Genomic DNA, 26,361 nt, shown 5'->3' with positions numbered 1-26,361 from the left:
TTTAAACACGGTGTTATGTGGAAGGGATGTTAGGGAAAGTAGGAATTTTGGGGATGATAAAAATAGGAATGGGATTTTTTGGGTAAGCAATTGCGTAGGTGTTATAAATGTTCCGAGAATGTTATTATTTTAAAGATGACGAAAATGCGGAATATAATTTATGATATATGGTCAATATTATTTTTTATAACATTATTGTCATAATAATAAACTTTATTTTTGACGACTAGTGAAATTTTCTAATTTGACTACAGACAACAATATATAAAAGGGTTTAGCTTTTCCTTAGTACAATTTTCTTTTTTAAATTATGATTTTCGATAAAAACAAATTTTTTTATAATAGTGGATAAGTTTTACATTATATGGATGACTTCAATGGGAAAGTCATACTTCATAAATATAATTTTAGATTGAAAATACCACATCAATATAACTTTGTCAAAACTGAAATTAACTTTAATTGAATCTAAAATTAGCTTTAACTGAAATCGCTTTAATGAAATTTGAAATTAACTTTAATCAACCTGAAATTAGTTTTAAATTAATTTTAGAAAAAACCACCTTTTAGTAATTATGGGTTGCAGAACGCAATAGCTTTCTTTTTGTTATCAAATTAATTTATAGTATCAGGAAAGAGTTACTTAAGTTCCTTCAGAACAACTCTCCCTTATAAATAATAAATTTAATTACATATCACAGTTAAATATAAAATAATGAGTTGTTTGAAATAGTTTAAAAAAAATCACTGGAACGAAATTGAATAAGTTACTGCCATATGATATCACACTATCGGATTCACGTTTCACACGTAAAACTCATGATGAGACCTTGCCCTTAGTTCTTTCATTTTTCAAACAATTTATTACTTAAAAAACAAAATAGTAACAAAATTTATTGTTATCATTTTACCCATTTGAAAAGAATGAATAAAGTTATATTTTAAATTTTTATGTAATTAATTTAATAACTGTGTTGGGATGCAATAATACTATAATTTTGTAAAGGTCTAATTTAACAGCAAAATATTTTAAATGATTAATGTGATTACTACTTATTTTTTAAAAGATGATCTAGAGGGTTTAACAATTTATTTTATAACAGAAGCAAGTTTGGATATTTATATTAAAAAATGTTAAACAAGCACGCTTCAGCTCATCATAAAACAATCATTCCAAGAGCAGCCATACACATCTAGCTTGCAAAACCCCTGATAAAAGTCTCCACACATTCTTCAAGGGTTAACCAAGAAAAAGTAAAATTGGCATTGAAATGACAAATAAAATTGCTAAAGAACAATTAATGAAAAACATTTTACATGTTATGAAAAGCAAGATTAACACAATGATACGGGGAAGGACTAGAAAGACATGTTGAACGTTCTCAAGTAGCAAATAGAAAAAGAAAACACAAGCAAAGAAAATCCAAAACCTGCCTTTTAGCTCACTATACCACTGACCTGATCTAGTTCTTTCATAATTATTCATCTACTTTAATTTTCGCCACCCAAATGCAGCTCCCAGCTTGGTTTACGTTACTCTTTTTATTCAGCCATCCACACTAGATTGCTGTTTTTCTTTTATCATATACACTTGATGAGCCGGCACTTGTAGTGTCACCAATTTTTGAAATCTTCAAGATTCTGGTAAGCATATTAAGTTAGAATTCATTCAGTGCTAGATCAACTCGCTGGTTACAAATAACAAAAGCCGAGCCATACTCTATGGAATTTCAGTCATGCAATGCATTTAAAAAGGATACGCAATTCAAAGCCTGAAAAAAAAAATTAACTCGAGAATATCACAGCAATTTCAAGAAGCTTGGAACATAAATGGTGGGGTTGGGAACAAAGTGTGTCTGGACTTGTCCTGACACAGTATGAAGGATGATATGAATATCTCCAAAGGGAAAATAGATCAGCAAAAATCTGATCTGAAAAAGTCTTCATTTTATACAATATCATCATGGTTTTGACATGAAGGAGAAAAGTGGGGAGTTGTAGATTAAGGATGAGGCCAATGAAAAACATCAAACCGGTTTTTTATTTGACAAAGAGAATCAGTAGAGTGATTCATCAGAACAATTTTAGAAATGAAAACTGTGCAAGAGAGTAGTCCAACAATGCAAAAGGATGTGAGAAGCATAATGCTAAAATGGTGGTGTTAGAGAGTAATAGAAGCAATGATGGAAAATGGATGTTAGATAAGAAATGTTATTGGGGTAATCAAACATAGTAAAGTGCTTTATTTTTTCTTTTATTTTTAATAATATTTTTTCTTGTTGAATCGATATATCAAGTAGTTGCACAGTGAAACATAAAAGCTTGGAAAAAAAATAGAGTTGAGTGGAGCATGGAAGAAGAGTTAAGGTACCATAGAAAAGGAACGCATTGAGATAGAACTCAATCTAGAATGCGTCTAGCACCAAGGCGATCAAGCTGCAACACTTTTGCAGAAGCCTTCAAATTGCCATGGTGGAGGAATGCGTGAATCATGTGTTCAGCAATGGCATTTCCGGCGAGCTCATCATCAATGACAGCAACGGCGGTGGGGCCAGCGCCGCTGATGGTGCAGCCAAAGGCCCCAGCCTGAAGGGCAGCCTTCTTAACAGCCTCCATGCCGGGAATCAAGGGGGCACGCCGGGGCTCAACGATCTTATCAGAGGACAAAGCCTTCCCCAACCCAACCACGTCACCCTGCAACACCGCCGCCACCAGAGCGCCAGCCTGGCTGCAATTCCAAACGTGGTGCGCCATCGCAATCTCGCCGGGGAGCGCCGCCCGCATCTTCTTCGTTGGGGCTTCGAACTCAGGACTCACCAGCACGAAATACAGCTCCTTCTCCGCAGGAAACTTCAGCTCTATCAACCGCAGCGGCTCGTAGCTCTGAATCAGCACGAAACCCCCCATGATCGCTGGGGCCACGTTGTCCGCGTGATACCCCGACACCTTCTCTTCCGATTTCAGCGACGCCACAACAAGATCCTCCACGCTCAATCTCTTCCCAAACATCTCATTCACCGCTACGGCCGCCGCGGCGGCGCTGGCGGCGCTCGATCCCAGACCGCTTCCCAGAGGCAACCCCTTCTGCAGGGAGAGCGAGAGGCCGACGGACCGAATGGCGAGCATTTTCATGACTTCGATGGCGGCGATGCCAGCGCAGTTCCAGAGAGGGTTTGTGCTGAGCTTGTTGGGGGCGTGGCCGGTGATGTCGGAGATGCGTATCTCGCCGGGGCGAACCTCTGGGTCGACCCTGACGGAGACAATGTCCCCGATTCCGTCGACGGCGCAGCCTAAGAAGTCGAAGCCGGGACCGAGATTGGCGACGGTGGCAGGAGCGAACGCTTTGACGAAGGTGGTTACGGGTTGGGGCTCAGTTCGAGTATTGAGCGAGACGCTGTTGGTGTTGCTACTGCAGCATCTGAATCTTGCTATCGGCATTTCAGTGCCTTTGAAAGTCGCCGGAGACGGACAGAGGAAGGACATTGCCGTCGCCATCTCCACTTCCACTTCTTCTTCCCTCTTCCCACTACAATTCACACTTACAAACCTAAATTTAATAATAAATAATTACTATATCTGTGTCTGGCTCGCAGATTGAAATTATATTATCATTATTGTTATTATTATAAATGTATTTCAATTAAATTTCATTTTCCTTTTTCTCGTCATTCATAGATCAAAACAAAATACTCCTCTATTTTGAGATGGTACAAAATAATGGTAATTTGATTGGGAGCTCTTGGTGAGCATCATTGGACAATGTTTTTCACGTCAACGTTGCAACCGTTAATTACCATTATATTAACCAAAATTCTCCATTCACCTCTATAGTAAGCCACAGAACCTAAAACTAAAAGAAAGAAAAAGCAGCAAGTACAAAAATAAGTATAAAATTCAACAAGAATTATCTTCAGCACTAAGAAACCTCTAATACTGAATATTGAATTGTTATTCATTGTGAGACTTAAATCAATACTTTATGCAATTATGGTTTCCACAGTTTCCAAAATTTTAAATTATCCTAGTAAATCTAGGGGTGGCAAAGCGGCCAGCCCGCCCCGCATTGGCCCGCAAAAATGTGGGGCGGGTTGGTCTGTCCCGCAAAGTTATTGTGGGTTAGACTTTCTGATCCGTCCCGCATAAGAGCTGGTCCACGGATTTGCGGGTCAGTCTGCGTTTTTTTTTTTAAATTAAATATTTTTTTTTTTTACATTATGTTCTTAAAAAATTGTAAACTTAAACCTATATATTTGTTACTATCAAATCTAATTTTTTCTTTTCTTTTCAAACATAGTCAAACATCAAAAAATTAAACATTAAGATAAATATTAAATATCATTATTCTTCCACTTCCAAAACATTAAACATACCTAATTCCAAAACATTAAACATAAACATTAATTAAAAAACATTAAACATAAACATTATTGACATTCTTTCGTTTCAATAACATTGAATGTCGCCTTAGAAGAACTTTCATTCATTTTTTCATAATTATAATCTTTTCCGTCATCTGCACACATTAAAATAATGACATTTTTTTTTCTTACGGGTTAGCGGGCCAGCCCGCCCCGCCCCGCTGCTGGCCCGCGCGAGCCGCAGAGTAATGCGGGCAGACTAATACGGGTTAGCGGGTTGAAAAGGTTAGCCCGCCCCGCATTTTTTACCTGTGGGCCGCGGGCCAGCCCGCATGGCCCGCCCCGCTTTGTCATCCCTAAGTAAATCCATAATAGATAATTGCGTTTGGAAATAAAATTTTCATAAAATCCCATTCTAAAAAAGCAATTAGATAAAAATATTCCGAAGATTCAAATCCAAAAATATTCTAAAGATACTTTTAACCCAAAACTTTTATTAAGGTATTTTTGTCATTTCAAGATGGAGCACATGATAAAGAAGTAATTTGCTTGTTGTATTTTTTTTTTTTCTTGTAATGCGATTTTAATTTTATAGTTCTGATTGTTAAGCAATGTGCAATTTTGATGAGTTAGGAGAAGCAAATTAAGAAAGTTTGTATTTGTAGAGAGAATGAATGACATAAGGAAGCAGCTTATTAGGAAATCTCCACTTTCTGACTCCTGCTCTTTGAAATGCTCCTCAAACGATTTGATGAAATATATTCAAGTTTTCTCTTTAATTTCCTCGGAGATACGTCTTCTTTCTCGTCCACAAAATCTAGAAATGTTTGAATGCGTGCAGAACGCGAACTGTAACGATTCGAAGGACCAACTTTTTCAGGGGACTTTTTGCTGAATTGGTGTATCATTGATAGAAAGTATATGAGAAGTGCCACGAAACATGTTATTCCACATATTAGAAACAAGCCTCGGAAGCTATTTAATTGAAGCTGTTCATCCTCAGTGCTGTGATGAGCACAGGCCTTTTCTGAAAGCCACTTTTCATGGATCCTCTGAAGTTCACCGTTCTCAGATAAAGTTAGAATCGCCGTTGACATATCAACTGCAAAAGGAGAGTCCCTCGGAAATGCCTGTCACCACACCAAACAAATTAACATTCAAATTCAATCCTTCAAATTTATTACCTGCATAAATTAATCAAGACAGCATAAAAATTTGTCTGTGCATGAATTGCAGTCGCGAATCGTCTAGTATTGAACTCGACCAAAAGTTGTGTTCAACTATTGTACCGCATGATCGAGTCCGAAACCCGATCCAGGCCGACCGACATAATTAATAACGAAACTAATCTATGATCTAACATCAGTTAATATGTTTTTATTAGAAACTAATCTATGATCTAACATCCGTTAATATGTTTTTATTAGGTCCAATAACAATAAATGATACAGAATAATTATATAAATAAGCACAGATCTCAAATGATCATGTACGTTATCACCCAATACTAAATACTGAGTATTAAGTGTCGAAGTTTGACTTGAGTGTCAGAGTACCTTTTGCAAGTACCATCCGAGTTCGGAGTTCACAGATAGGAGAACTGGAAGATCAAGAGTGCAGGAGTTCATCCCAGAAGAAGAAGTGAGGTGGAGACGAAAGAGTGATTTAATAGTTGTTTTGATTATAACCCGATTTGAGAATAACTATATCAACATAATTTTCTATATTTCACCAAAAAAAGCTAAAGGAAGCCAATTAAACTAGCATGGATGTTTTTGTTTTGAAATTCTCAATTTGTGATTTCTTACCTCCCCTTTTATGAATTTTCACACCTTTTACCATTGTTCTGGCTTTTGCATTGGTGGTTATTATTGCAACAAATTACATAAAATATTACACCCTGAGAAAAGTACCAGTAAATTCACTTTATACCAATGCAGAAGATACTCACAAATCCCCATCCACTTTTGGTGAACTCTTGGCCCCTGATTGAGAATTTGCAGTGGTTTGAAAGGAAGAGTTCTACATATGGCCGTTCATCCACCACAGCTGCAACTATCCCTCTTTCAAGGGCAATGACATATTCTTCTGGCGAGCCAAGAGGAACAAGTCTATGTTTGGGGATGTTGAGTTGCTCAGTTAGATAGTTTGCAGCAAACGACCCTACTTGGAACCCTATACGTTCACTGCTGGACATCAAGCTATCAATTCCTGTTATGGGTGAAGACAGCTGCTGCACTGTCAGAATTGATGTCAAGCTTGCAGTGTAGCTTGAATTGATTATCAGAACCACAAAAAGCCAGATTATCAGCACAATTCGACCAAGTGGACTAACTGTGTTTTCTCCTGAAATAACAAAGAACCTTATTTGTTTCTACCAACAAAGATAAACCAGAACATGTTTCACAAATACGACAAGAACCTGCCAAAAGGGGTGGACTTACTGTGCGCAAAGAACATGGTTGAGAGACTAAACCTGCAACAGCATACGAAGATGATGAGTTATGTCAAGATATGTACACAAGCTACAAGATATGTACAAAGTTCAGTACTTACCAAAGAACTGTAACTAACTGTTCCTTTGGCAGCCCCCGAAACTCATCGTTCGTTCTATGTTCAAGAATCCACACCACTGCTCCAACAAAAAGGAAGAAAAAAGCAGTAACACCCCACATCATTGGAGTAAATGGTCGCAAGAAAGCCCAAGCATGTGACTTCAATTTTTTTACCGGAGCAACCACAACTAGCCCAGATTCTATATATGGTTGAGTAAAATCCGCAATCTTTGTTCGGTCAGTGACAATAGCAATGTCACCCACAGCAGCATCGAAAACCTGTAGATGCAAGCGAAATAAAATCAATAAAAGCAAGACAATTAGCATATTTGTAGTAAAAGGATTGTAATTTTGTTGGTTACATCAGAAGTAATCATGTTGACAAGATCATAGTAGCTTGGGTTGTTTTTTCCATCTCCAAACAGAACGAACTCATACTGAACTGCATATGGAAGAAGTTTTATGGCAGCTAGGAATATATCTATGCAATATCCTTGAACTGCATTGGAGCCATTTATCTGTGAGACTATGGCTCTATAACTGATCCTGTTTGGAACTCCAATTCTCAGTTGTCTCCCATTGTTTGGGAAAACCCATCCACGAGGCTTTTCTAGAGTATTTCCAGGCCATATCACATGCTTCAGATTCTGGCTTGAAATTGAACGATTTGCAGGCTTCAACTGAAGTTTCTCAGGAGTTATCACTGACAGACCAGAGTAATTAGACCAGTAACCAATGCTGCGAAAACCTGAAGCAATTACATTAATAATGTCATATGATGGATGTGGAGGAGATCTATCTGAAGCAAAGTGAATAGGCCCAGTTAATCCAGTGATGTTAATGCGCAAAATGGTATCAAGAAGTTGCTTCCCTCCATCAAAAACACTCAAAGCACCCAGATCCAGAGTCTCTTCCCCAGTACTGCTTAAATTTGTGTTGTTAGAAAATGAAACCGTTCCCTTCTGAGCAAAAAACAAGTTCAGTGCCTCAGCAATCATCCACACAGAATCATACGCATAGAGTCCGTATGGATTTAACCCAACTGAGCCATTGCTTATGTGTTTCCACCTTGAGATAAAAGCCTGTTTTTTAATGGATTGGGGGGTGTGAGGGCGAAGGGTAAGAACTCCTAGAACTGAGGTAGAAATGTTTGAAGGTAGTGGAGCAGAAGCTGAATCCAAAACAGTGGATAACCAAGTTGTAGATATCCAGACATACCCTTTGGTCATCATTCCTAGTTTCTGAGCCATGTCAAAAACCAAGAGACCAGTTTTGGCGAAGGTGTGTAGAACGATTATTCGAGACTCCATGCTCTTGATCTTCACTAACTGAGTGGTGACAAAGCTTGGAGTGGCAGTTTGATCAGGAGGCAGTGCTGCTTTGTAGGACAACTTACAGCTTCTCTCTGCAAGTTTATCTCCCAAAATAGTTACCCCATTTCGACTAGGATCATCATCACTGAATATTGCTATCACCTCTCTCCAACCATAATAGCTAATCATGTCTGCAATTGCTGACATCTGGAACTGATCGTTGGGTGCTGTTTGGACAAAATAAGGATACTGGAGAGGTGTTAGGGTGGGATCCAGAGCAGTGAAGGAGAGCAGGGGAACATGGAGCTCATTTGCGAGATGCGAAAGCACATGAGCCATTCCTGAAGTTTGTGGACCGATTATGGCTACTGTGTCGGTCATCAAGAACTTCAGAGCTGTGATCAAGTGCACCAGTTAGCACCAAGCAACAAGAAAAATAAGAATATCAAAGAAGCAAGAGATAGAACTGATACCATACCCCCAATGAAGCCAAGAAAACCACTGAAGTTGGAATCATGGAAGTTTATGGACAATTTACGTCCCCCCAGGATGCGAGGATCGGAATTTACATCCTTTTCAGCAGCTTGGATGGCAATTTTGGATACTTGTCCGTTTGTAGTTTTCAATGTGAATATGGCACCGATTTTGACGACACTATCGTCATGTCTGGAAGCTTCTTCTCTTGCTCTTGATCCATGCAATAGGAGGATCAATGTTAATGCAATAGCAGATTCATCAAGAACCTATAGCAAGCTGCACAATTATGTATTTATGAACTAATCAAAGGAGAGAGACTACCACTGCTGTTACTGAATTTAGTCTGTGATAGTCAAAGAGAGACATCTATTATTATAACTATAGCGGGGGACAGTGAAAGCAGAAACCCGGAGGTGGAGGTGTACCACCTCTCTGATATAGATATATGTGATAGAAACACGAATGTATATATTATATGATTATAAATTATATAAATTGATAACAAAAATTTATGTGTAATGTTTCAAATTTTGTTGAAAAAACATTTCTTACTTTTGTACGTGTTAAGCGTAGTACAAGTAGCGATGTTTTATACATGTGTCTGAAATCAACACGATATTTAAGAGAAGTGTCGAATCTAACAACTGGACCACTATACCACCAGTGTGTGCTTAGTACCAAGTGGGAGTCAGAGCACAGCACCATTTAGACATGAATGAGTCCAAATGGCAAAATGTGCGGATCAGATTGTGACGTTTCATCAATGGCAATTTAAACGTTAAAATGTTGCTGTGAGGATGTGAGAGTGTTTTGTATGGCATTGTCTTTGTCTGTCTAATCCATGATGCAGTGCTCATAAACTAACGCACTACACATGTAAATTATACGCTTTCTTCTACAATAATATCTCTCTCCTTCCTCACAAATCGCATATTTGTATCACGCATGCCAATGCCTTGGACCATGGCTTGTAAAGTGGATAACTTCATCATGCCAAGACGAATTTAGCAGTGGTCACAACAGGTCATGTAGTTATAATGAACTGAAATTGCAAATATAGACTACATCCATGCACTCTACAATTACTGATTCACCATGCTTATATTCTACTTTATTTTTTTTATTACTGATTCATCCTTCGATAATACTTCCATAAAATTAAATAGATTAAGATAAGTCTAGAATTTACATCATAATCCTGAGTTGAGAGTCAGTCGAATTTGTTTTTCTTAATCAGTAATTTGAAATTGAAAAATGACTTCCATTAAATTGTTGTAAAATCAATTTTTTTTTATAAAAATTATCATGTTAAACATTATTATAAAATTATTTGACATCTCAATTAGTTTGACACTTCAAATATTAATAATTATAAATATTATTAAAAAAATATAAAAAAAATTATAGAATAGTGTATACCCAAAACTCTTAAAAAAACCTAAAAATACAATACTAATTTATACCTATTAATAAATATAAGAAATTCTAAATTTTCTCCAGATATTTACAACACAAAGGCAAAACCACATTATTTGTTTTTACTTAATTCTTTTATGCTGATAAAATAACTCAATATATTTTAATGCTGATAAAAAAACTTACTATTGTTTTTATGCTTTTGTGTTTACTATATAATAACTCTACGATGATTGCGTTATGATAATCAAGGAATGTCATGAGCTGAAAAGGGTTGATTTCAAATAACCCATAGTTCTCCCACAAGATTTCTAGAAAGTTTTTATGAATATTTTTCCGGATAAAGCGTACAGAAAAATTTTAAATTTGACGTTCTAGAAATAAATTTTAAATTAAAGGAGCACTATTTCATAATCAAAATTATAATAGAATATTTTAAAATGATAGATATAGAATAACTATGCAAACAAACAAATCAATTCGATTCCACTTCCTATTAATTTGAAATTCTCTACCCAACTTCAACATAATTGGATAATTAATAAATAAACACTTGCCGCAAAATCAGAACCATCTCGAGTATTGCTATGCAATTAGATTGAGGAGGAATGTTAACAAATTTCAGACAAATAATTACGTGAATTTACATAAATGTGAGTTAACAAAAAAATAAATTGTGAGAAAGTATACTGTGTTTACATTTCTCTAAATTTAATTGGACAAATTAGGTTCCAGTTATAGTTGAGAAATGAAAAAAGAATTATAATAAAATTCCGGTGAGTAAACATCACTCAAATGTGATAGTCATGAATACCAAAATCTCTTCTGGAGGAGTATGGAAAATTATGAACCAACAAACCAAAAATATAGACAGGCTTTGAGTTTGAATCAAGGGAAGTGAGATTGGTGGGAGTGGAGACGATGCCAAGCCCTTCCCCAACAAAAAAAGTGAGGAACAAGAACAAGAACAAGAACAAGGAATACACAGGATAAAATAAAGAAATACATTACAGATTATAACAGGTCCAAATAGTAAGACTGAGAGACAACCCACTCCACCAAAACTACAAATAATGCATTGGGTGAATTTGCTAAGCTAAAATGCACTCCAATTATCAGATCCTCTTTTTGGAGTTTGACTATCTGATGAAGTCCTAAACGGCCCAGAGCCGAAGGGATCCGAGTCATCAAATGCTGGAAATCCATGAACTTGATCAAAATCCACACTGTTGCGTACTGAATCAAATTGTTCTGTCGCATCCCGAGCAGGGAGAGGTACACTATCATGTGTTCTGAAAGAATCAAATCTTGAGAAGTCGAAAGCAGTTTCCAACCACTCTTTTGGCCTTTGTGGAGAGCTACTTGAGCTGAAAAGTGGCGTGCTTGGAACAGAATCATCAAAAGTGAATCTAGTGTTCCTCTGGAAGAGATCACCAACCCGTGGTGAACCTGTTTTGATGGGGTTTAAGCCCAGGTCTCCAGAATCAAAGAAATAATTGTCCCCACCTCCCTCAAAGTCTCTCTCCTGTAAACAATTTTCTAAAAGTAATTGGTAGATTGCTACATAAAAAATAACCATTGATCAAACACGCTAAAATCGTACATTAACAGAAGGTTGGGTTCAGAAGAATAGGGTGTAATTATGCTGTTTTTCATCATTCCTCGATTATATTCAATTTATGTACCTTAGGGCAGCATATCTAAGCTCATTAAGATTATATAATGCTTCCTCCTCTGATCCAATCAATCCTTTGCAAACTAGCTTCAATACTTTTTCAACGAACGACACGTTTATCCCTTTGATTTTATGACACAATCATAGAATTCGTACACCCGATCATCATATCATGGCTTCATATTCCCTCACAAGTAAAATGCAATGTAACTATTCACACCTCCTAACGTTAAGTGGGTTGACTGTTAACAAGATGAGGGCATACTCATCTTCAACTAGAGGGAGGTGTTACAGTATTAGGATGATCATTATTGTTACAGTATTACACAACACATATACAAAACTGGAAACGCATGTTTTGAAATAAAAAAATAATTTAGCCAAGATAATACTTTAAGGTAAGAGAATTGGCATACCTCCTTAGTGGTGTTATTGGCATTGAATGCCCAAACTGAATCAATATCATCATTAGTGTCAAATGTTCCCCAATTTGGTTCATCAAAACTTTTGTCTCCAGAAAACACAGACTTGACACCACCACGATCGCTACATATGCAAGAGTATATTTAAATTATGTTGCATTGCATCATCACAAATATATGCGTGAAAATTTCATGGAGCATATTTTGTGGTTGCATAATAAGAATGGGATATGAGAGGATTTCTGATTTCATGGCTTATTGTTTGTTTCTTAATTTAAAAACATTCTCACATGTTCTCTCTCAACCCTTGAATGGTATGGTGTATATCCCATTTTCATTATGTTTCCCTACCAGTTTTTGCAGACCTGCAATTAATTTCCCTTTATGATTACTTAAGTAAAAAAGAGTGATTTAACTAAAACCTTGATTTTCATGGTTGTTGAATCGATATCTAAATATTCAACTGTAGGATTAATAAAATTTAATATAAACCAAAAAAGTTATCAAAGAGAGTAACTTTACCAACTTGATCCCTTCAGAGATAAAAAAAATAATAAATTATAAGTACCATGACCTTTCAAAGGCACAGCGAATATTAATGAACAGCACAATAAGAGGACATCTAATCACGTGGCAAAATGGGCAATTGGCCAGCATTTGGGAAACTAATGTAAATATCTTAAAAACCAACCTTTGGGTTTCTTGAATGTTATGATCACGGGGTGAGCTATCTTCACCAGCAGTTTTTCTAAAGTCAGAATCAGCAAAGTCCCCATGTGGGCTTCCAATGGCACTGCCTGCAAATGGACTATTGGGAGCACTTTTTGCCGACCCATCTTCACTTTTATTATAAACAGATCCATTGCCAATTCCTTGTTCATTGGTGGTAGTCTGTGGCTTTTCTGACTTATCATCACTCTTAGGAGAAGCTGCAAATGCAGGACTGTCAGGGTTCACAGCTTCTGTGTTTACAGTTTCTGTGTTCGCAGCTTCTGTGTTCACAGCTTTTGTGTTCACAGCAGACGGCAACTTTTGCTTTGGAGGCGCTATAGTGTTTTGGACATCAAGAGTAAGTTCTTTGACAAATACAAATTCTGCAAGCATAGTGAATAACCAATTTATGTAGCCATTTCCAAAATATTATTTAAAAGTGAACAGGAGCAGTTAACCATTATTTTAATTAAAAAAATATCATAATATCTCTTAAATGTACACATAGTTTTTGGAATGTACTGTCTCCAGAACTACATAACTGTTCATAATCGACCCCTCACACTTAGATAAACAGCAGTGCTGACAAAATAATGGCACAACAAAATCAACTAATTACAGTTCATCCACTAACAAAGAACCAAGTGTAAGAGAAACATGGATACAAGGGAGGTGCAGGCAAGCAGAGAAAGTGACAGAAACTAAGTTCTCTGGGTACAAACAAGAGAGCATTTTACAAATAGATAAAGACTGGCATATTCCTACAGGTTCTTTCAATGATGCACCCAAATGTAAAGCTAAACTGAGTACCCCCTTTCTTTATCCCTAGTCCATTAATTATTTAGTTGCTACAAGGTGTGTAAGACCTGACTTGGATCAGTTTGCTTGGTCTTCGAATATTATCATTTTATTACTGCTAATAAAAATGCCAGTGTTATGTAGGCATTCAGCTCTTACCTAAATGTCGTGATTTCTTCTCTAATCTGAACAGATGTCTGCATTTATTTCTTTAATTATCATCTATATATTCTTTCCTTATTTCTATTTGTGAAATCATCAAACAGGTTGAAATACCTTTATCTTCAAGCTTATCCCAATCTTCATCCCAGTCAGCAGCTCCTTCTTGGATTCCGGGTTGCCAGCCTTACAGGATAAAATTAAGTGAGGCCACAGAATAAAGAACAAACTCAATATGAATATAATTACTACATTATTCAATATTTATAAATATATATTAGACAGAAGCACCAGGGGTTTATTGGCAGGGCACCACAAAACCACAAAGCAAAGAGAAATAACAGAAGACACAAGCAAGAAAACTAGATAATTGTATCAAGAAGCCAAAAATGCAGTTAGCTAGAAAGTGAAAAAAACGAAGCAATTTAAGTTAAGAAAAATGAAGAGCCAACTTGTTGGCTATAAACAGTTTATTGAGCTACATTAAAATAATGGTAGACAAATGCAATCATACAGATACCAAAAACCAACAACTAAAGTTTTCTGTCAGAACAATCTAAAATATAAGCACTAATTTATAGAATGCTATCAACAGCAATAAAATAAATGTACTGAAACTGAATAGCATATCTTGCATACTGTTGTAAGAAACATCAGAGTTAAGGTTTCCCTCTTCATAAAATCAACATTAACCCAACATACGATAGCAAGTACAGTAGCAGCTATTACAAAGAACCATATAAATATAAGCATCATGATACTGTATTGTAAATTGATCTCCAAAAAAATTGCATATGAGAAAAGATGCATAATAAGAGACATGAGTTTTATAAATTATTGTATAGAGTCTGTCCAAACAGAGTTGTGCAACCAAATCAGTTATAAAGGTCACAAAAGCTGAATAAACTGAATATATTGATCAGGCAACCTGTATCAAGTTGCACTGGCTCAAATAATTTATTGCTGATTCAAAACCAGTAGTTCAGCAGCCGAAGGCCACTTCCTCAAACTAAAAAGCAAAGTTGATATCTAAACAAATGCACTAAATACCATATAAAGAAGTAATAGATTATAGACATGAAAAAGATTTGAGAACAACTGAAAGGATATCACAGAATCAAATACAAATTTGAATTTACCAAAGGGTAGTTCCAGTAATGTTGTGGGCTTAGCATGTAATCCATACTTCTTGCACCGCTCATTCAGAGATTTCACCAGCTCATCAAGGTCCGATTGGATATGATCAACATGAGCCTTAAAAATTAAGATGATAAATGAGATACAGAAGTTGATCACAATTTGTCAAGATGGATGCACCAACCTGGTAATATTAAAATATACCTGCAGAGTTGCATCACCTTTTCCATCCTGTTGAATCTTTACAATTGCTTGATACAATTCAATTTTTTTCTCCTACACACAAATAAACCATTTGACAGCAATGAAGCAAAACAGGCAAAAGAAAACAAACCATTTAGTATATATGCTAATAACCGATCAACTGAAGAAAAAGTCATATTTCATTGCACCTGTATGTCACGAAATGTGGCTTCCTCAGTAGTTAACTTGGATGACAAATCTCCTACTTGCTTATATTTAGCTTCATATTTCTTTGCTAGAATCTCAACCTGAAATTAATATATTGAGCAAATAATAAAGATTATGATTATTGAGGTAATAAAGAACACATTCAATTTTAAAGAAAGATACCTCATGTTTATCAGCTGATATTCTTTCTATGACCTCATTAAGCCGATTGTCACATCTGCTTTTGTACAGAACCTTTTATGGCAAAAGAACAAGAAATTTGTTGAAAAAGGGTAAAAGAAATAAAATAAAATTAACATGACACTATTAACCATAAGAAGAACATTAAAGCCGGCTTTTATAAGCTTTACTCTTTTCTACCTATTAAATATACAAAAGGTGAAAATAAAAAGAAAAAAATTCATAAAAAATTCTCATATTTGCCTTCATAAAACCCATTTATGCACAAAAAACAACAAATTTGTTAAGAAAGTTGAAAGTAAAAAGAAAAAGAAAATTCTAACATGATACTCATAGTTAACATTCCTGGGTAGCAAATGTGGAGCAGCCAGTTACAAAAACCGCTATAGCAAGATGGCGGATATTGAGATGACCTCTAATTTGAATTTATCATATGCCTTATTTAGTTTTTTGGTATCATTCACTATAGTTTGGTCTGTATATTATATGCTATGGTTTATTTTATTTATTATATTAAATTAAATTAAACAATATTTTGTTATGCTTTAAGTAAAAAATATAAAAACAGAAACTAAGCTGGACTCAAATTCAAGCCCAACAAACCAAAACAAATGAAACACTAACTCTGTAGCACCCATCATGTGAAACCCTAACTCCTTGAGCAGCTAGCTAAATGCTGCACATGCTAAAAATTAAAAGGCAGCTTTGCATTTGGCAAAGAACGTGCATATGTAGTGGGTGGTCAGTGGCAATAAGAGGGAGGTGTGGCTGTCCAGCAATGGCGAATGCAGGAAACACCTTATGCTGCTATGTCTCCATGATTTAGCCAAAAAGGGGGTCATTTCTCCCATGACTGTATACCCATAAGGCACCAGTCTTTTGTGTTCCCTTCTTCCAATTCCACAACATTAACCAGTGAATCTCCGTTATAACTACATATATGAAGCTATTAACCATAACAACAAGAAAGGTAGCTTTTATATGCTTTACTCTTCTACACAATTAGTACAAAAGGCATTACAATAGAACATGTCTGTTTCAGATGTTTTTTAGAACCTTTTTCCCAGTAGTTTCTAGGTATCAGAAGAAGCAGAGAAAAGCTGAAAAGAGGCGTTGTAACATCTACTAATAAGTAACAATTAAATAAAAGACCTTTCCAGGTCCAAGAGCCTCTTTTTCACTTCCTTAAAATGAATAGGAGAGGAAACCCAACAGGTAGACATGTGATCATGCAATTATGTTTAGCAGACCTATAGTAAGAAATTATTAGTTTTGTTAAGTCAGTACTTCTGTATGGTGTATAGCTAAGCCTGCAAATCAACAAACAGTATGTAGACAAATCCAATATCAAACCAGAAAGGAGAGTTAAAACGGAGCAAAAATGAAATCCAATTAAACAGACTAGAGTTTTAAAGTTCTTTTATTTAAGCCTTGTTTATTGAAGAAAATTTGTTTTTTTATTCAAATGGCATGTTAAAAGAATTTATAATGATTATATAAGATTTTGGAAAAGGGAAAACTTTAAACATACTGCTCTAGTTGTTTTCTTAGAAGCAGAAAACAGTAAATCTGAAACAAAGCTCTAAAAAAATCCATCACATAACTACTTTCTATAAACAGACCTTAATAAGATAAAAAGGAAAAGAGCAAGGAAAACACTAACGAGTTCTTGCATTTTTGCGCGATAGAATTCTATTTTCTCTTTGGACTCCCCAATTTCTTTCTCAAGTTCTTCCACCTTCATTTAACAAAACAAATGAAAAGATGAGAATTGACTGTGTTCGTTGAAACAAGAATTTTATCAAGTATACATGGACTGCAGTAATGATGTGATTCACCCAAATGGCAATCTAGACCATGATATTTCCATGAATTTTCAAATATACCAGTAACAGCTAATAATTTTTGTATCGATAAGTTCCAATCATCAGCCAAAAACAGTGTGCATACTTCAGGGTTTAAACCAAAAATAGCTTACAATGTCATCTCAACAATTCTCAAATTAATTGAGCTTGAAAGATTACCATAGATGACACATTCCCTATAAATAGTTGCTTAATATGAAACTAAAAATCCAATGAAAATAAGCCATTGCAATTGATAAATATACAAGAAAATACAGCAGCATATACAAACGACAGGTAAACATATGCAAACATTTCAATCAAAATAAAAACAATAATCTGCAGCTATGGTGTATTCTTTATAAGGACATATTAATGCAATACCTATCAAGGATAAAATTATACAAAATTTTGTTAAGGTGTTTTAGACAAGTATAAAAAATTGCTGAAGGAACCAGAGAAAAGAGTAGATCGCATTTCTTTTAGCCCTATAGTACGTGTAACAATAGAAATGATGCAAAAAAATAAACAAAATAAAGAGGTGCCTTCTTATCAGCTTCTGATGCTTCTTGAAACTTTGAATTAATTGAATTTTGCTCATCTGAACTCAGCTGATTTATGAGGTGCTTCTCCAATACTGGAATTTTAGATTTCTGTGGTTTGTTCTGAGGTCCTTCATCAGACTGAGAGACAGCAGCTGGCCTTGGCGGCCGACCTGCAGCAGGATTCACTTGTCGAGCCCCGGAACCAGTCACCCCTTGTTGTTGAAAACCTTCAAAAGACAAAATAGCAAAAAGACACAAAAACATAATTTTAATTTATATGAATGGTTATACTAGAAATGTCTGATAATAGTAGTACTGGGGTATTGGTAGCAGTAAAATAAAAGCTGCTAATTATTGGACACACACCTGATGGATTTCCCCAAGGTACGGCACTGTAGGGAGCAGCCGGTTGACCACTAGTTGGTAAATCAACCATGATATTACTAGGAAGTACTGCTGGAAGAGCACGTCCTTCTCTGTGTCGCTCCATTAGGTACAATGCAATACAAAACTCCCTGAGAGAAAGCATGCTATCATTATCTTGATCGGATAAGTCCCAGACCTTCTGTAAAACCTCTGAAAAAATATAAAACATGGCATACAGATAATGTTCAGGAAATTAGCTAGGCATTGACAAATAACACTCATGTAGGGTGTTAAAACTAAACAGACACCCCTCCCCTTCCAATAAACACGCATAAAAGCAAATGTCATCAAAAACAAAATAGTCCTTCAATTTGTGTAATTAATCATATTTAAGTTGATTTCCTATTGTATGTAGAGCTAGAGAACTAGAAAAATAAAGATAGCCTTTTAAGCAAGCTGTCCAAGAAAAAAGGGAGTGAAGTAAGAAGCAATATACCTCTTGGCAACCTCCAACTAAGAAACAAGTTCCGTGCTTGTTCCCCAGTGATTTTGCCGTCTCTATCTGTGTCTACTTCCATGAATACTCTCATATATTTCTGAACATCGGTTTGTGCCATCTTTGGCCATGGAGACTGGGGCTGACTGGAAGAAGAATCGTGCAATCTCCCAGGAAGTCCAGATGAATTCGGCATGTTATGTTTTTGAACTGGGACATACTGGTCCTGTTTTACCACAGGTTGAGCACCAACAGGCTGGGCTTGCTGAAGCTGAGCACTCACGGGCTGGGCTTGCTGAAGCTGAGCACCAACAGGCTGGCTTACAAGTGACCCCTGCAAAGAATCAGGGGCAGTAGTCCTAATAGAAGGCTGGTTTCCTCCGGGCACAGGTACAATAGCTGAAGAAAGCGTTGAACTGCCAGAAGAATATCCTTGTGGAGCAGAAACTTGCTTGGGCTGAAATGAACTAGCTGAAAACAAATCACCTCCAAAAAATGAATCGGGATTACCATTAACAGAAGGGCTGACTGGTTTAGAATCCTTAACCATTTGATCTGACGGCTTTATGCTGGAGGCAGGATATTGACCAGGGGGCCGTGCCACATTTGATCCAGAGGTTGCAAGCCCAAACCCCTCCTGCGTTGCTTGGGGACTACTTCCTCTGACTGCTATCTGAGAGGAAGCTGCTCCTGGAGATTCACCCATCTTACCAGCAGACCCGTAACCTGACATATTGAGGATTTCAGGTCGTGCTCCACCAACTGCCATTCCTTGAGTTGCAACACCAGGTGGTAGATTAGAAGCTGGAGGCCTCCCTAACTGACTTCCCAGAGAAGGAAGGTTTTGTTGGTTAACGCTCGGATTTGGAACTGCCCCCCTTGGTCCAAGATTTTGGTGGGATAAAAGATTAACAGGACCAGCCTGTGGTGCAGGTGCAGGTGCAGGTACAGATACAGGGGCTGCAGCTGTGGCACTGAAATTAATTTGAGGTGCAGGAATCTTAGATGCAGCAGGGCCATACAATGCTGCTTTTACCATTTCAGGAGTTAGTTCCCGCCTACTTTGTGCCACGGTAACAAGCTTGAGGGCATTGTAAAACTCTGCTCGGCCAAGGAAACCACTTTGGCTTTGGTTTGCAAATGCCCAAATCTGCAGCACAAGAAGACGGGTGAGTGTGATCTCTCATGTATTTAGCATTAGACTAACGAAATCATGAAGCAGCACCCAATTAACTCAAATGCTTAATCACACTTATAATGGCAGGATAACGAGTAAATGAAATCATGAGCAGAAATTGAGAATCAAGAGTGTGTGAGAGAGATAGTGACCTGCGCAAGGACCTGCTTGGGCAAACCGGAGCCTTGGAAGAAGGAGACGGCCTCGGCGCCGCTGATACGGCCGTCGCGATCCAAATCGGCGCGGCGAAAATAAGCATCGAAGAGATCGACGTTAGGTGCTGCAGATGCCATTGCAGAATTCAACAGCACCGCCTGATTTGAATTGATTGCACAGTTTTATAGATCACACCATCTAAACAATTAACCTCTGATTCACTCACCAAACCATCTCCACAACAGAAATTGATTAATCGCTTCTCTTCTCTCCGCCTCCACTCACCCAACAACAATATTACAGATCATCCCTCTTTCCTCATTTCTCTTTAATCCTCTCCACTTACCAAATTTCAAATATACCCCTCCCCTCAACATTTCATTTATATAATTCATTCATATTAAAATAATAATCCACACTTAATAATCACAATTATAATATAGTAACTAAAATTCTAACAATAAGCTAGTGAATAAATCATTCATATTTTAATTACATATTTTAATTCTTATAAATCATTCATATTGTGGAGTTTGACACTTGGTTATGATATTTCGGTCTGATGGCAAAAACCTCTTGTATGTCTTTGTTTGAGGGTGTGACATTTTTAGTGGGTTGATGTAACTGTATTTGTTGGGTTCTTATATTTTGTACTTATTGTTGGATCATTAGTTGGTATGGTACTAGAATATTTGTATTTGGGGTTTTGTATAAGGGTTGGGACACCTCTGAACTGTCTTTTTTTATTTTTTTTATTATTTGCTTATAAAAAAAAGTTCTTATAATTCTATTAATTTTATTTTTTATTCACTAAATTTAAAGATCGTCATTTTGATTATCATCCATGCTATTTTAATTTCTTTTTAGTTTTTATACTTATAATATTTAATATATCTAGTCTTTGGTGTTTAAATTTATGAAGAGTAAAAAAATTAAAATTGATACTTATAAGAATTGAAATAAATAAATTTGAAATATAAAAACTAAAAGTTAAAGTGGATCCAAATACTTAATTAAACCTCTGATAAAGTTTATGTCATGTGTAAAGGAGCGGAATGAATGATGAGCCCGAAGAACAGCTTCAACCCGTTTCCACCAAAATCTCTGTGAACTACTTTTTAACCATGGCACTTCAAAAAAGAAACATTGTTGATAGTTTTTAGATAAGAACTTTCACAGACCATATCACCCATTAAAACCTCCTCACACACCTTGTTTCTGTCAACAATAATGGCGGAATCCATTTCCCACGCATCAGAAAAAAACAAAAAATTTCCTTCGGGACCAAATCAAATTGCTTTTGGTATCTAGATTCATGTGTCTCTCCCACTGCATACAAGTTATCTCAAATGATACGATGCATACATAACGCACAAGTTTTAAGGTTTAAAAGGTTTAGCTGGTGCCACGTGCATAAATGGTAATTTAAGGTGAATATTTATAAAGCGATTTCTCCGTCCACCATATCATTAGCCAATTTCTCCGTCCCCCATATCATTTAGACATCTACTCAATACAAAATTTAAAACACAATATTGTTATTAGTTTGTCGTAAAAGATTGTTATATGCTCCAGATTTTGATATTTGAAAGTTTATTTTCTTAATTCATTTAAGTTTTTGGATCACTATATCTAAAAGTGAGTTATGAGTTATGAATTTTCATATCTGAAATGGTGTGTTGTAGATGGTGTGAGGATCGAGATCCAGAACTCATTTATGTTTGCTTACAAATTTTGACATCTAAAAGATCATTTATACTTTCAAAGTAAGCTTCTGGATGGCAAAATCTAGAAGTGACATATTAGTTCTGAATTTGTATATCGAGAACTTTGTGATTTGACTTACGGATGTGAATTATGGAAGACAAATTTTTTAAAATCATTAAGGGGAAAACGAACATTTCACGTTAGTGTGTTGGATGCGTATTTGCATTGTTATGGTATGGGTAGAATCAACCTTTTATAAACATGTAAGAGAGAAACATTAACTTATGGGCTAGTTCTCCCTTTACCATATCATTTCAGATTGACACTCAATATCTCCATGTGAAATTATTATAATACTCTTAACGAAGTAGAAAGTAGGTTAAATTTAAGTGCACCCAACAACCAAGAATAGTGAGTTTTCATTCTTCTAGATGTAGCAATCCGTAACTCTAAAAATCATTTCGAATATTCATATTGGTTAACTTTAAACTTGTTGGAGATCCCACATCGACTAGAGATTAGAGCCTTTCATTGTATATAAGTGGGTGCAAACCTCAACCTCATGAGTTGGTTTTATGGAATTAAATTAAACTTAAAGTCCACTTCGTAATAAAACTGGAAATCAAATTACCTTCCGAATTCATGCATCTGTAAGTTTATATCCAGACAGACTTTTGAATATCGTCATTCGGAACAGCAGCTGACTAAAAAAACACCAAACTCCTATGCAGCTTTTTTTCAAAATAAAGAAAACAATGACAAAATTGGATTTAAAAAATAGTGTAGGGAGAAATTGCCTAATTTATGTTACTTGTCTCATAATTACATTTTTCAAAGTAAAAAACAGATAATTAACGTGGTCAATAATAATATCAACAACACAGTTATATATCTGCAATCGCAAGTGTATATATGTCCACGGTGATATTCAAAGGCGCCACTGTGGTGGAAATTGGTGAAACCATTTCACACCGCAACACAACAAAGCAAGCGCGGAAGCGAATGGCGTGTGTTTCTAGAGTCAAACATTTGTTTGGTGGATGAAATGCGAGAAAAGATTGAATTTATAAGTTGGTTGTTTGAAATTGAAACGGGAGAATAGAGGCGTGTGCGTGTGCGATTTGTTTGAACAGAGGGTGTTTGTTGATTTGACTCAATATAATAAAAACTTTCCCTGTCACGATAGTTGACTTGAAGACTAAGGATGGAGCAGAGTTAGATAGAAATAGAGAGAGAGAAAGAGAGAGAGACTAAGTCTATGTGACTTAACTTGTCAATACCATAACAGTTAACAATTCATTACTTTTGCTTTTTTCATCGCACCCCATAGGCTCTGCCAAAGCTATTTTCAATTATTGGACCCAAAAGAAGTAACAACAACACCATCATCGATCGGAGAAGGAGCCTCTGAATTCTTCTTTCTGCGCCGTTCTAATGGGAAACTGCTGGCCTTCTCAGCCTCACGGCGGCGTAACCCCAACAACCACCGGTAACCTTAGCACAGGTTTGCTCTTTACCTTTTCCTTTCGATTCCTGTCATTTTCCACATGTTTTCGTTTCATTTATGCTTCCCTCCTTTCGTTTAGCCACGGCGGATACATCTCAGACCATCAGCAGCAGCACCACCAGCTTTACCACTAGCACAACCACAACTACTACTTCTGGAAGTGTGAACAGCTCCATGAATAGCAAGTTCTCGGTGGCAAGTGGTGACCAACCTTATCCAACTGGGCAGATCTTACCCGCCTCCAATTTGAGGATTTTCTCCTTTGCTGACTTGAAGGCTGCAACTAGGAATTTCAGGGCTGATACAGTTCTTGGAGAGGGAGGTTTTGGAAAAGTCTTCAAGGGTTGGCTTGAAGAGAAGGGCAATTCCAAGAGTGGAACAGTCATTGCCGTCAAAAAACTCAACTCTGAAAGCTCACAAGGAATGGAGGAGTGGCGGGTAATAATCCTTCATGCCATGTGGATAACAATCAAACCCCCTTTACCCTCTCTAACATATCTTTTATCTTTTATGTAATTTCTGCCCCAGAAGATGAAATTTTATGCATCTGCTGCTTGCTCCTAAAGTTTTTTGCTAGCTAGTGTCAGTGTCACCTTCTCCAGCCCAGATCCATGAAAACACATGCTCTATTTGGAACTATAATTAAAATAATGTTAAGTTTAACTAAACGATAACTGTATCATTCATGCAATTTTCCTTCCCTTTTAGGATAAAGTCTAAGTGTGGCAGAATCAGCATACTGTTTCTTACCTACTTGACAGTTAACTTCTTTACGAAACAAAACAAAAAGTCTAAGATCTCAAATTCGTATGGGTGCATTAAACTCTTGTTTTGCTACTTGTTTCATCAAACTGTTTAATCCTAGACTTGTAAATTGCTATTAAACTAATGGTTCATTCATTTGGTGCAGTCCGAAATAAACTTTCTAGGACGCCTTTCCCATCCTAATCTTGTTAAGCTATTGGGCTACTGTTTGGAGGAAACAGAGCTTCTTCTTGTCTATGAATTTATGCAAAAAGGAAGTTTGGAAAACCATCTATTTGGAAGTGAGTGCTTAAATAAATACCACTTTCTTGGCAAGTATATTATCGGCTCAAACATGAAATGAAATGGCAAAACAAATGTATATTTATTTACAACTAAAAGCTACGTTATTTTGATTGTAGGGGGTTCTGCCGTTCAACCACTTCCCTGGGATATCAGGCTTAAGATAGCAATTGGCGCAGCTCGTGGGCTTGCTTTCCTTCATACATCCCAGAAAGTAATTTACAGAGACTTCAAGGCCTCAAATATATTGCTTGATGGGGTGAGCTTCGCAACACTCTGACAAGTCTTAGCAAAATAAGTTTATATATATAGTAAAAATAAGATTGAAATTTCCATACGTTAAAATTAGCATATGCATAAATCAAATTTAGAAGCTCTCTTCTAGCTTCTTTAAATTTTTATTTTTTAACTTGTACATAAACTAATTTTAGCTTATGTAAGTATTTACCAGAGAAGTATGCTTAGGAAAGCATTTACCAGAGAAGTTTGTCTGAACACACGTATATATTTACTGCTGCCATGTTATCACATATTGACACAGTGAATGTTTCACTCATTTTTCTTCAGAAATCGTTTTAGTTTGGTATGTACCATTGGGTGCACAACTTAATTAGTTTCTGTAATGCTACAGTCCTATAACGCAAAGATATCAGATTTTGGCTTGGCAAAGTTGGGTCCTTCAGCTAGTCAATCTCATGTCACAACAAGGGTGATGGGCACATTCGGTTATGCAGCTCCTGAATATGTGGCCACAGGTAATGTAACTCTATTCTAATATTAGAGCATATTAGGTAAAACTTTTTTTTTTCTCTTTTCAAAACTCTTTGGGTAATGTGATGTTATTTTGTGCAACTGTATTGGGCTGAAAATGTAAATTGATCATTAAAGTACTGCACCTTGAAATCGTTTGTTTATGATACAGGGCATCTATATGTGAAGAGTGATGTATATGGGTTTGGAGTTGTTTTGGTGGAAATACTAACAGGGCTACGAGCACTTGATCGCAACCGTCCAAGTGGGCAACATAATCTAACAGACTGGGTGAAACCATACCTGCATGACAGAAGAAAGTTGAAGGGCGTTATGGATTCTCGATTGGAAGGAAAGTTTCCATCAAAAGCTGCATTTCGTATAGCTCAGCTTGCTTTGAAATGTCTTGCAACTGAGCCCAAACAGCGACCATCAATGAAGGAGGTATTGGAGAGTATGGAGCGAATTCAAGCTGCCAATGAGAAACCTGTGGAGCCTAAATCACGATCTACTAATACTCGTCAAGCCCACCAAGCTGTGCACCATCGTTCTCCGCTTAAAGACAGTAGTTACTTCACCAAGCTGCTGAAGTAACTAATCATTGTTTGTTTCCCCTTTGGTTGTGTTGTTTTGTTTCCATTCAAGAGTTTGCCACTTGTTCATTTATAATGTAATTCTTCAACTCAGAAATTTGTACGTGTAAAACAAACATATGTTAGTACTGTAAGTTGTAAATTATGGTTTGTGTTCTGCTTAAACAGATGTTGAGGTCCAGTATCGGAAAAGTGACTGCATTAAAATTTATGAGTTTCTTGATACCAATGTCTATCATTGTTTACACACAAATTATATATATATATATATATATATATATATATATATATATATATATGTGTGTGTGTGTGTGTGAACTGGGGAAACAAACAATGATTAGTTACTTCAGCAGCTTATACACAAGTAATTGTTGATGGAGAATCGGTAATAATTGAAAGTTATGTTACAATAATTATCTTTAAGTCATTCTTGCAGTAGTTGATAGTTGAAAGGGAAAATGATGTTTTGATAATCCTAAGAGTTATATATAATTTTTTATGTGACAAATTTGGAGTTTAAATATAAATATATATAATAAAAAGTAAATTTATAATTAAATA

At 36.2% G+C, this 26,361-nt stretch overlaps 4 protein-coding genes across 6 annotated transcripts; 1 reads left to right on the top strand and 3 right to left on the bottom strand.

Annotated features, from left to right (window-relative positions):
• Nucleotides 1–1,240: 1,240 nt before the first annotated feature.
• LOC137824188 (homoserine kinase) lies at nt 1,241–3,773 on the bottom strand. Its single transcript, XM_068629673.1, has 2 exons — nt 2,372–3,773; nt 1,241–1,641 (listed from the first exon to the last, which is right to left on the bottom strand). The coding sequence occupies exon 1, from the start codon at nt 3,493–3,495 to the stop codon at nt 2,401–2,403; it is 1,095 nt and encodes a 364-aa protein (XP_068485774.1). The 5' UTR covers nt 3,496–3,773; the 3' UTR covers nt 1,241–1,641; nt 2,372–2,400.
• A 1,214-nt stretch (nt 3,774–4,987) lies between these two features.
• LOC137825738 (glutamate receptor 3.2-like) lies at nt 4,988–9,112 on the bottom strand. 2 transcript variants are annotated; one of them, XM_090294516.1, is made up of 6 exons: nt 8,705–9,112; nt 7,276–8,621; nt 6,915–7,192; nt 6,803–6,834; nt 6,291–6,704; nt 4,988–5,488 (listed from the first exon to the last, which is right to left on the bottom strand). In XM_090294516.1, exons 2-6 carry the CDS (start codon nt 8,605–8,607, stop codon nt 5,457–5,459), a joined length of 2,088 nt encoding a protein of 695 aa, XP_090150642.1. In that variant the 5' UTR covers nt 8,608–8,621; nt 8,705–9,112; the 3' UTR covers nt 4,988–5,456. The 2 variants fall into 2 exon arrangements, with proteins under 2 accessions (XP_090150642.1, XP_068487595.2); XM_068631494.2 differs by having other exon boundaries at nt 6,310–6,704.
• A 1,748-nt stretch (nt 9,113–10,860) lies between these two features.
• LOC137826988 (uncharacterized) lies at nt 10,861–20,561 on the bottom strand. The gene is made up of 13 exons (XM_068633158.2): nt 20,193–20,561; nt 18,864–20,013; nt 18,368–18,577; nt 18,002–18,228; nt 17,276–17,350; nt 15,595–15,666; nt 15,414–15,512; nt 15,226–15,297; nt 15,024–15,138; nt 14,002–14,070; nt 12,908–13,310; nt 12,211–12,340; nt 10,861–11,644 (listed from the first exon to the last, which is right to left on the bottom strand). Exons 1-13 carry the CDS (start codon nt 20,331–20,333, stop codon nt 11,216–11,218), a joined length of 3,192 nt encoding a protein of 1,063 aa, XP_068489259.2. The 5' UTR covers nt 20,334–20,561; the 3' UTR covers nt 10,861–11,215.
• A 2,256-nt stretch (nt 20,562–22,817) lies between these two features.
• LOC137823368 (putative serine/threonine-protein kinase PIX13) lies at nt 22,818–26,025 on the top strand. 2 transcript variants are annotated; one of them, XM_068628472.2, is made up of 6 exons: nt 22,818–23,407; nt 23,490–23,848; nt 24,321–24,486; nt 24,577–24,716; nt 25,089–25,212; nt 25,380–26,025. In XM_068628472.2, exons 1-6 carry the CDS (start codon nt 23,338–23,340, stop codon nt 25,799–25,801), a joined length of 1,281 nt encoding a protein of 426 aa, XP_068484573.2. In that variant the 5' UTR covers nt 22,818–23,337; the 3' UTR covers nt 25,802–26,025. The 2 variants fall into 2 exon arrangements, with proteins under 2 accessions (XP_068484573.2, XP_068484574.2); XM_068628473.2 differs by having other exon boundaries at nt 22,821–23,407; nt 24,321–24,456.
• The last annotated feature ends 336 nt before the right edge of the window (nt 26,026–26,361 follow it).

The sequence above is a fragment of the Phaseolus vulgaris genome, chromosome 8 (genome assembly GCF_051622355.1).
Source record: "Phaseolus vulgaris cultivar YP4 chromosome 8, ASM5162235v1, whole genome shotgun sequence".
NCBI classification, from domain to species: domain Eukaryota; kingdom Viridiplantae; phylum Streptophyta; class Magnoliopsida; order Fabales; family Fabaceae; genus Phaseolus; species Phaseolus vulgaris.
The sequence above is the reverse complement of the archived record's forward strand: the minus strand, read 5'-3'. Positions and strand labels throughout refer to the sequence as shown.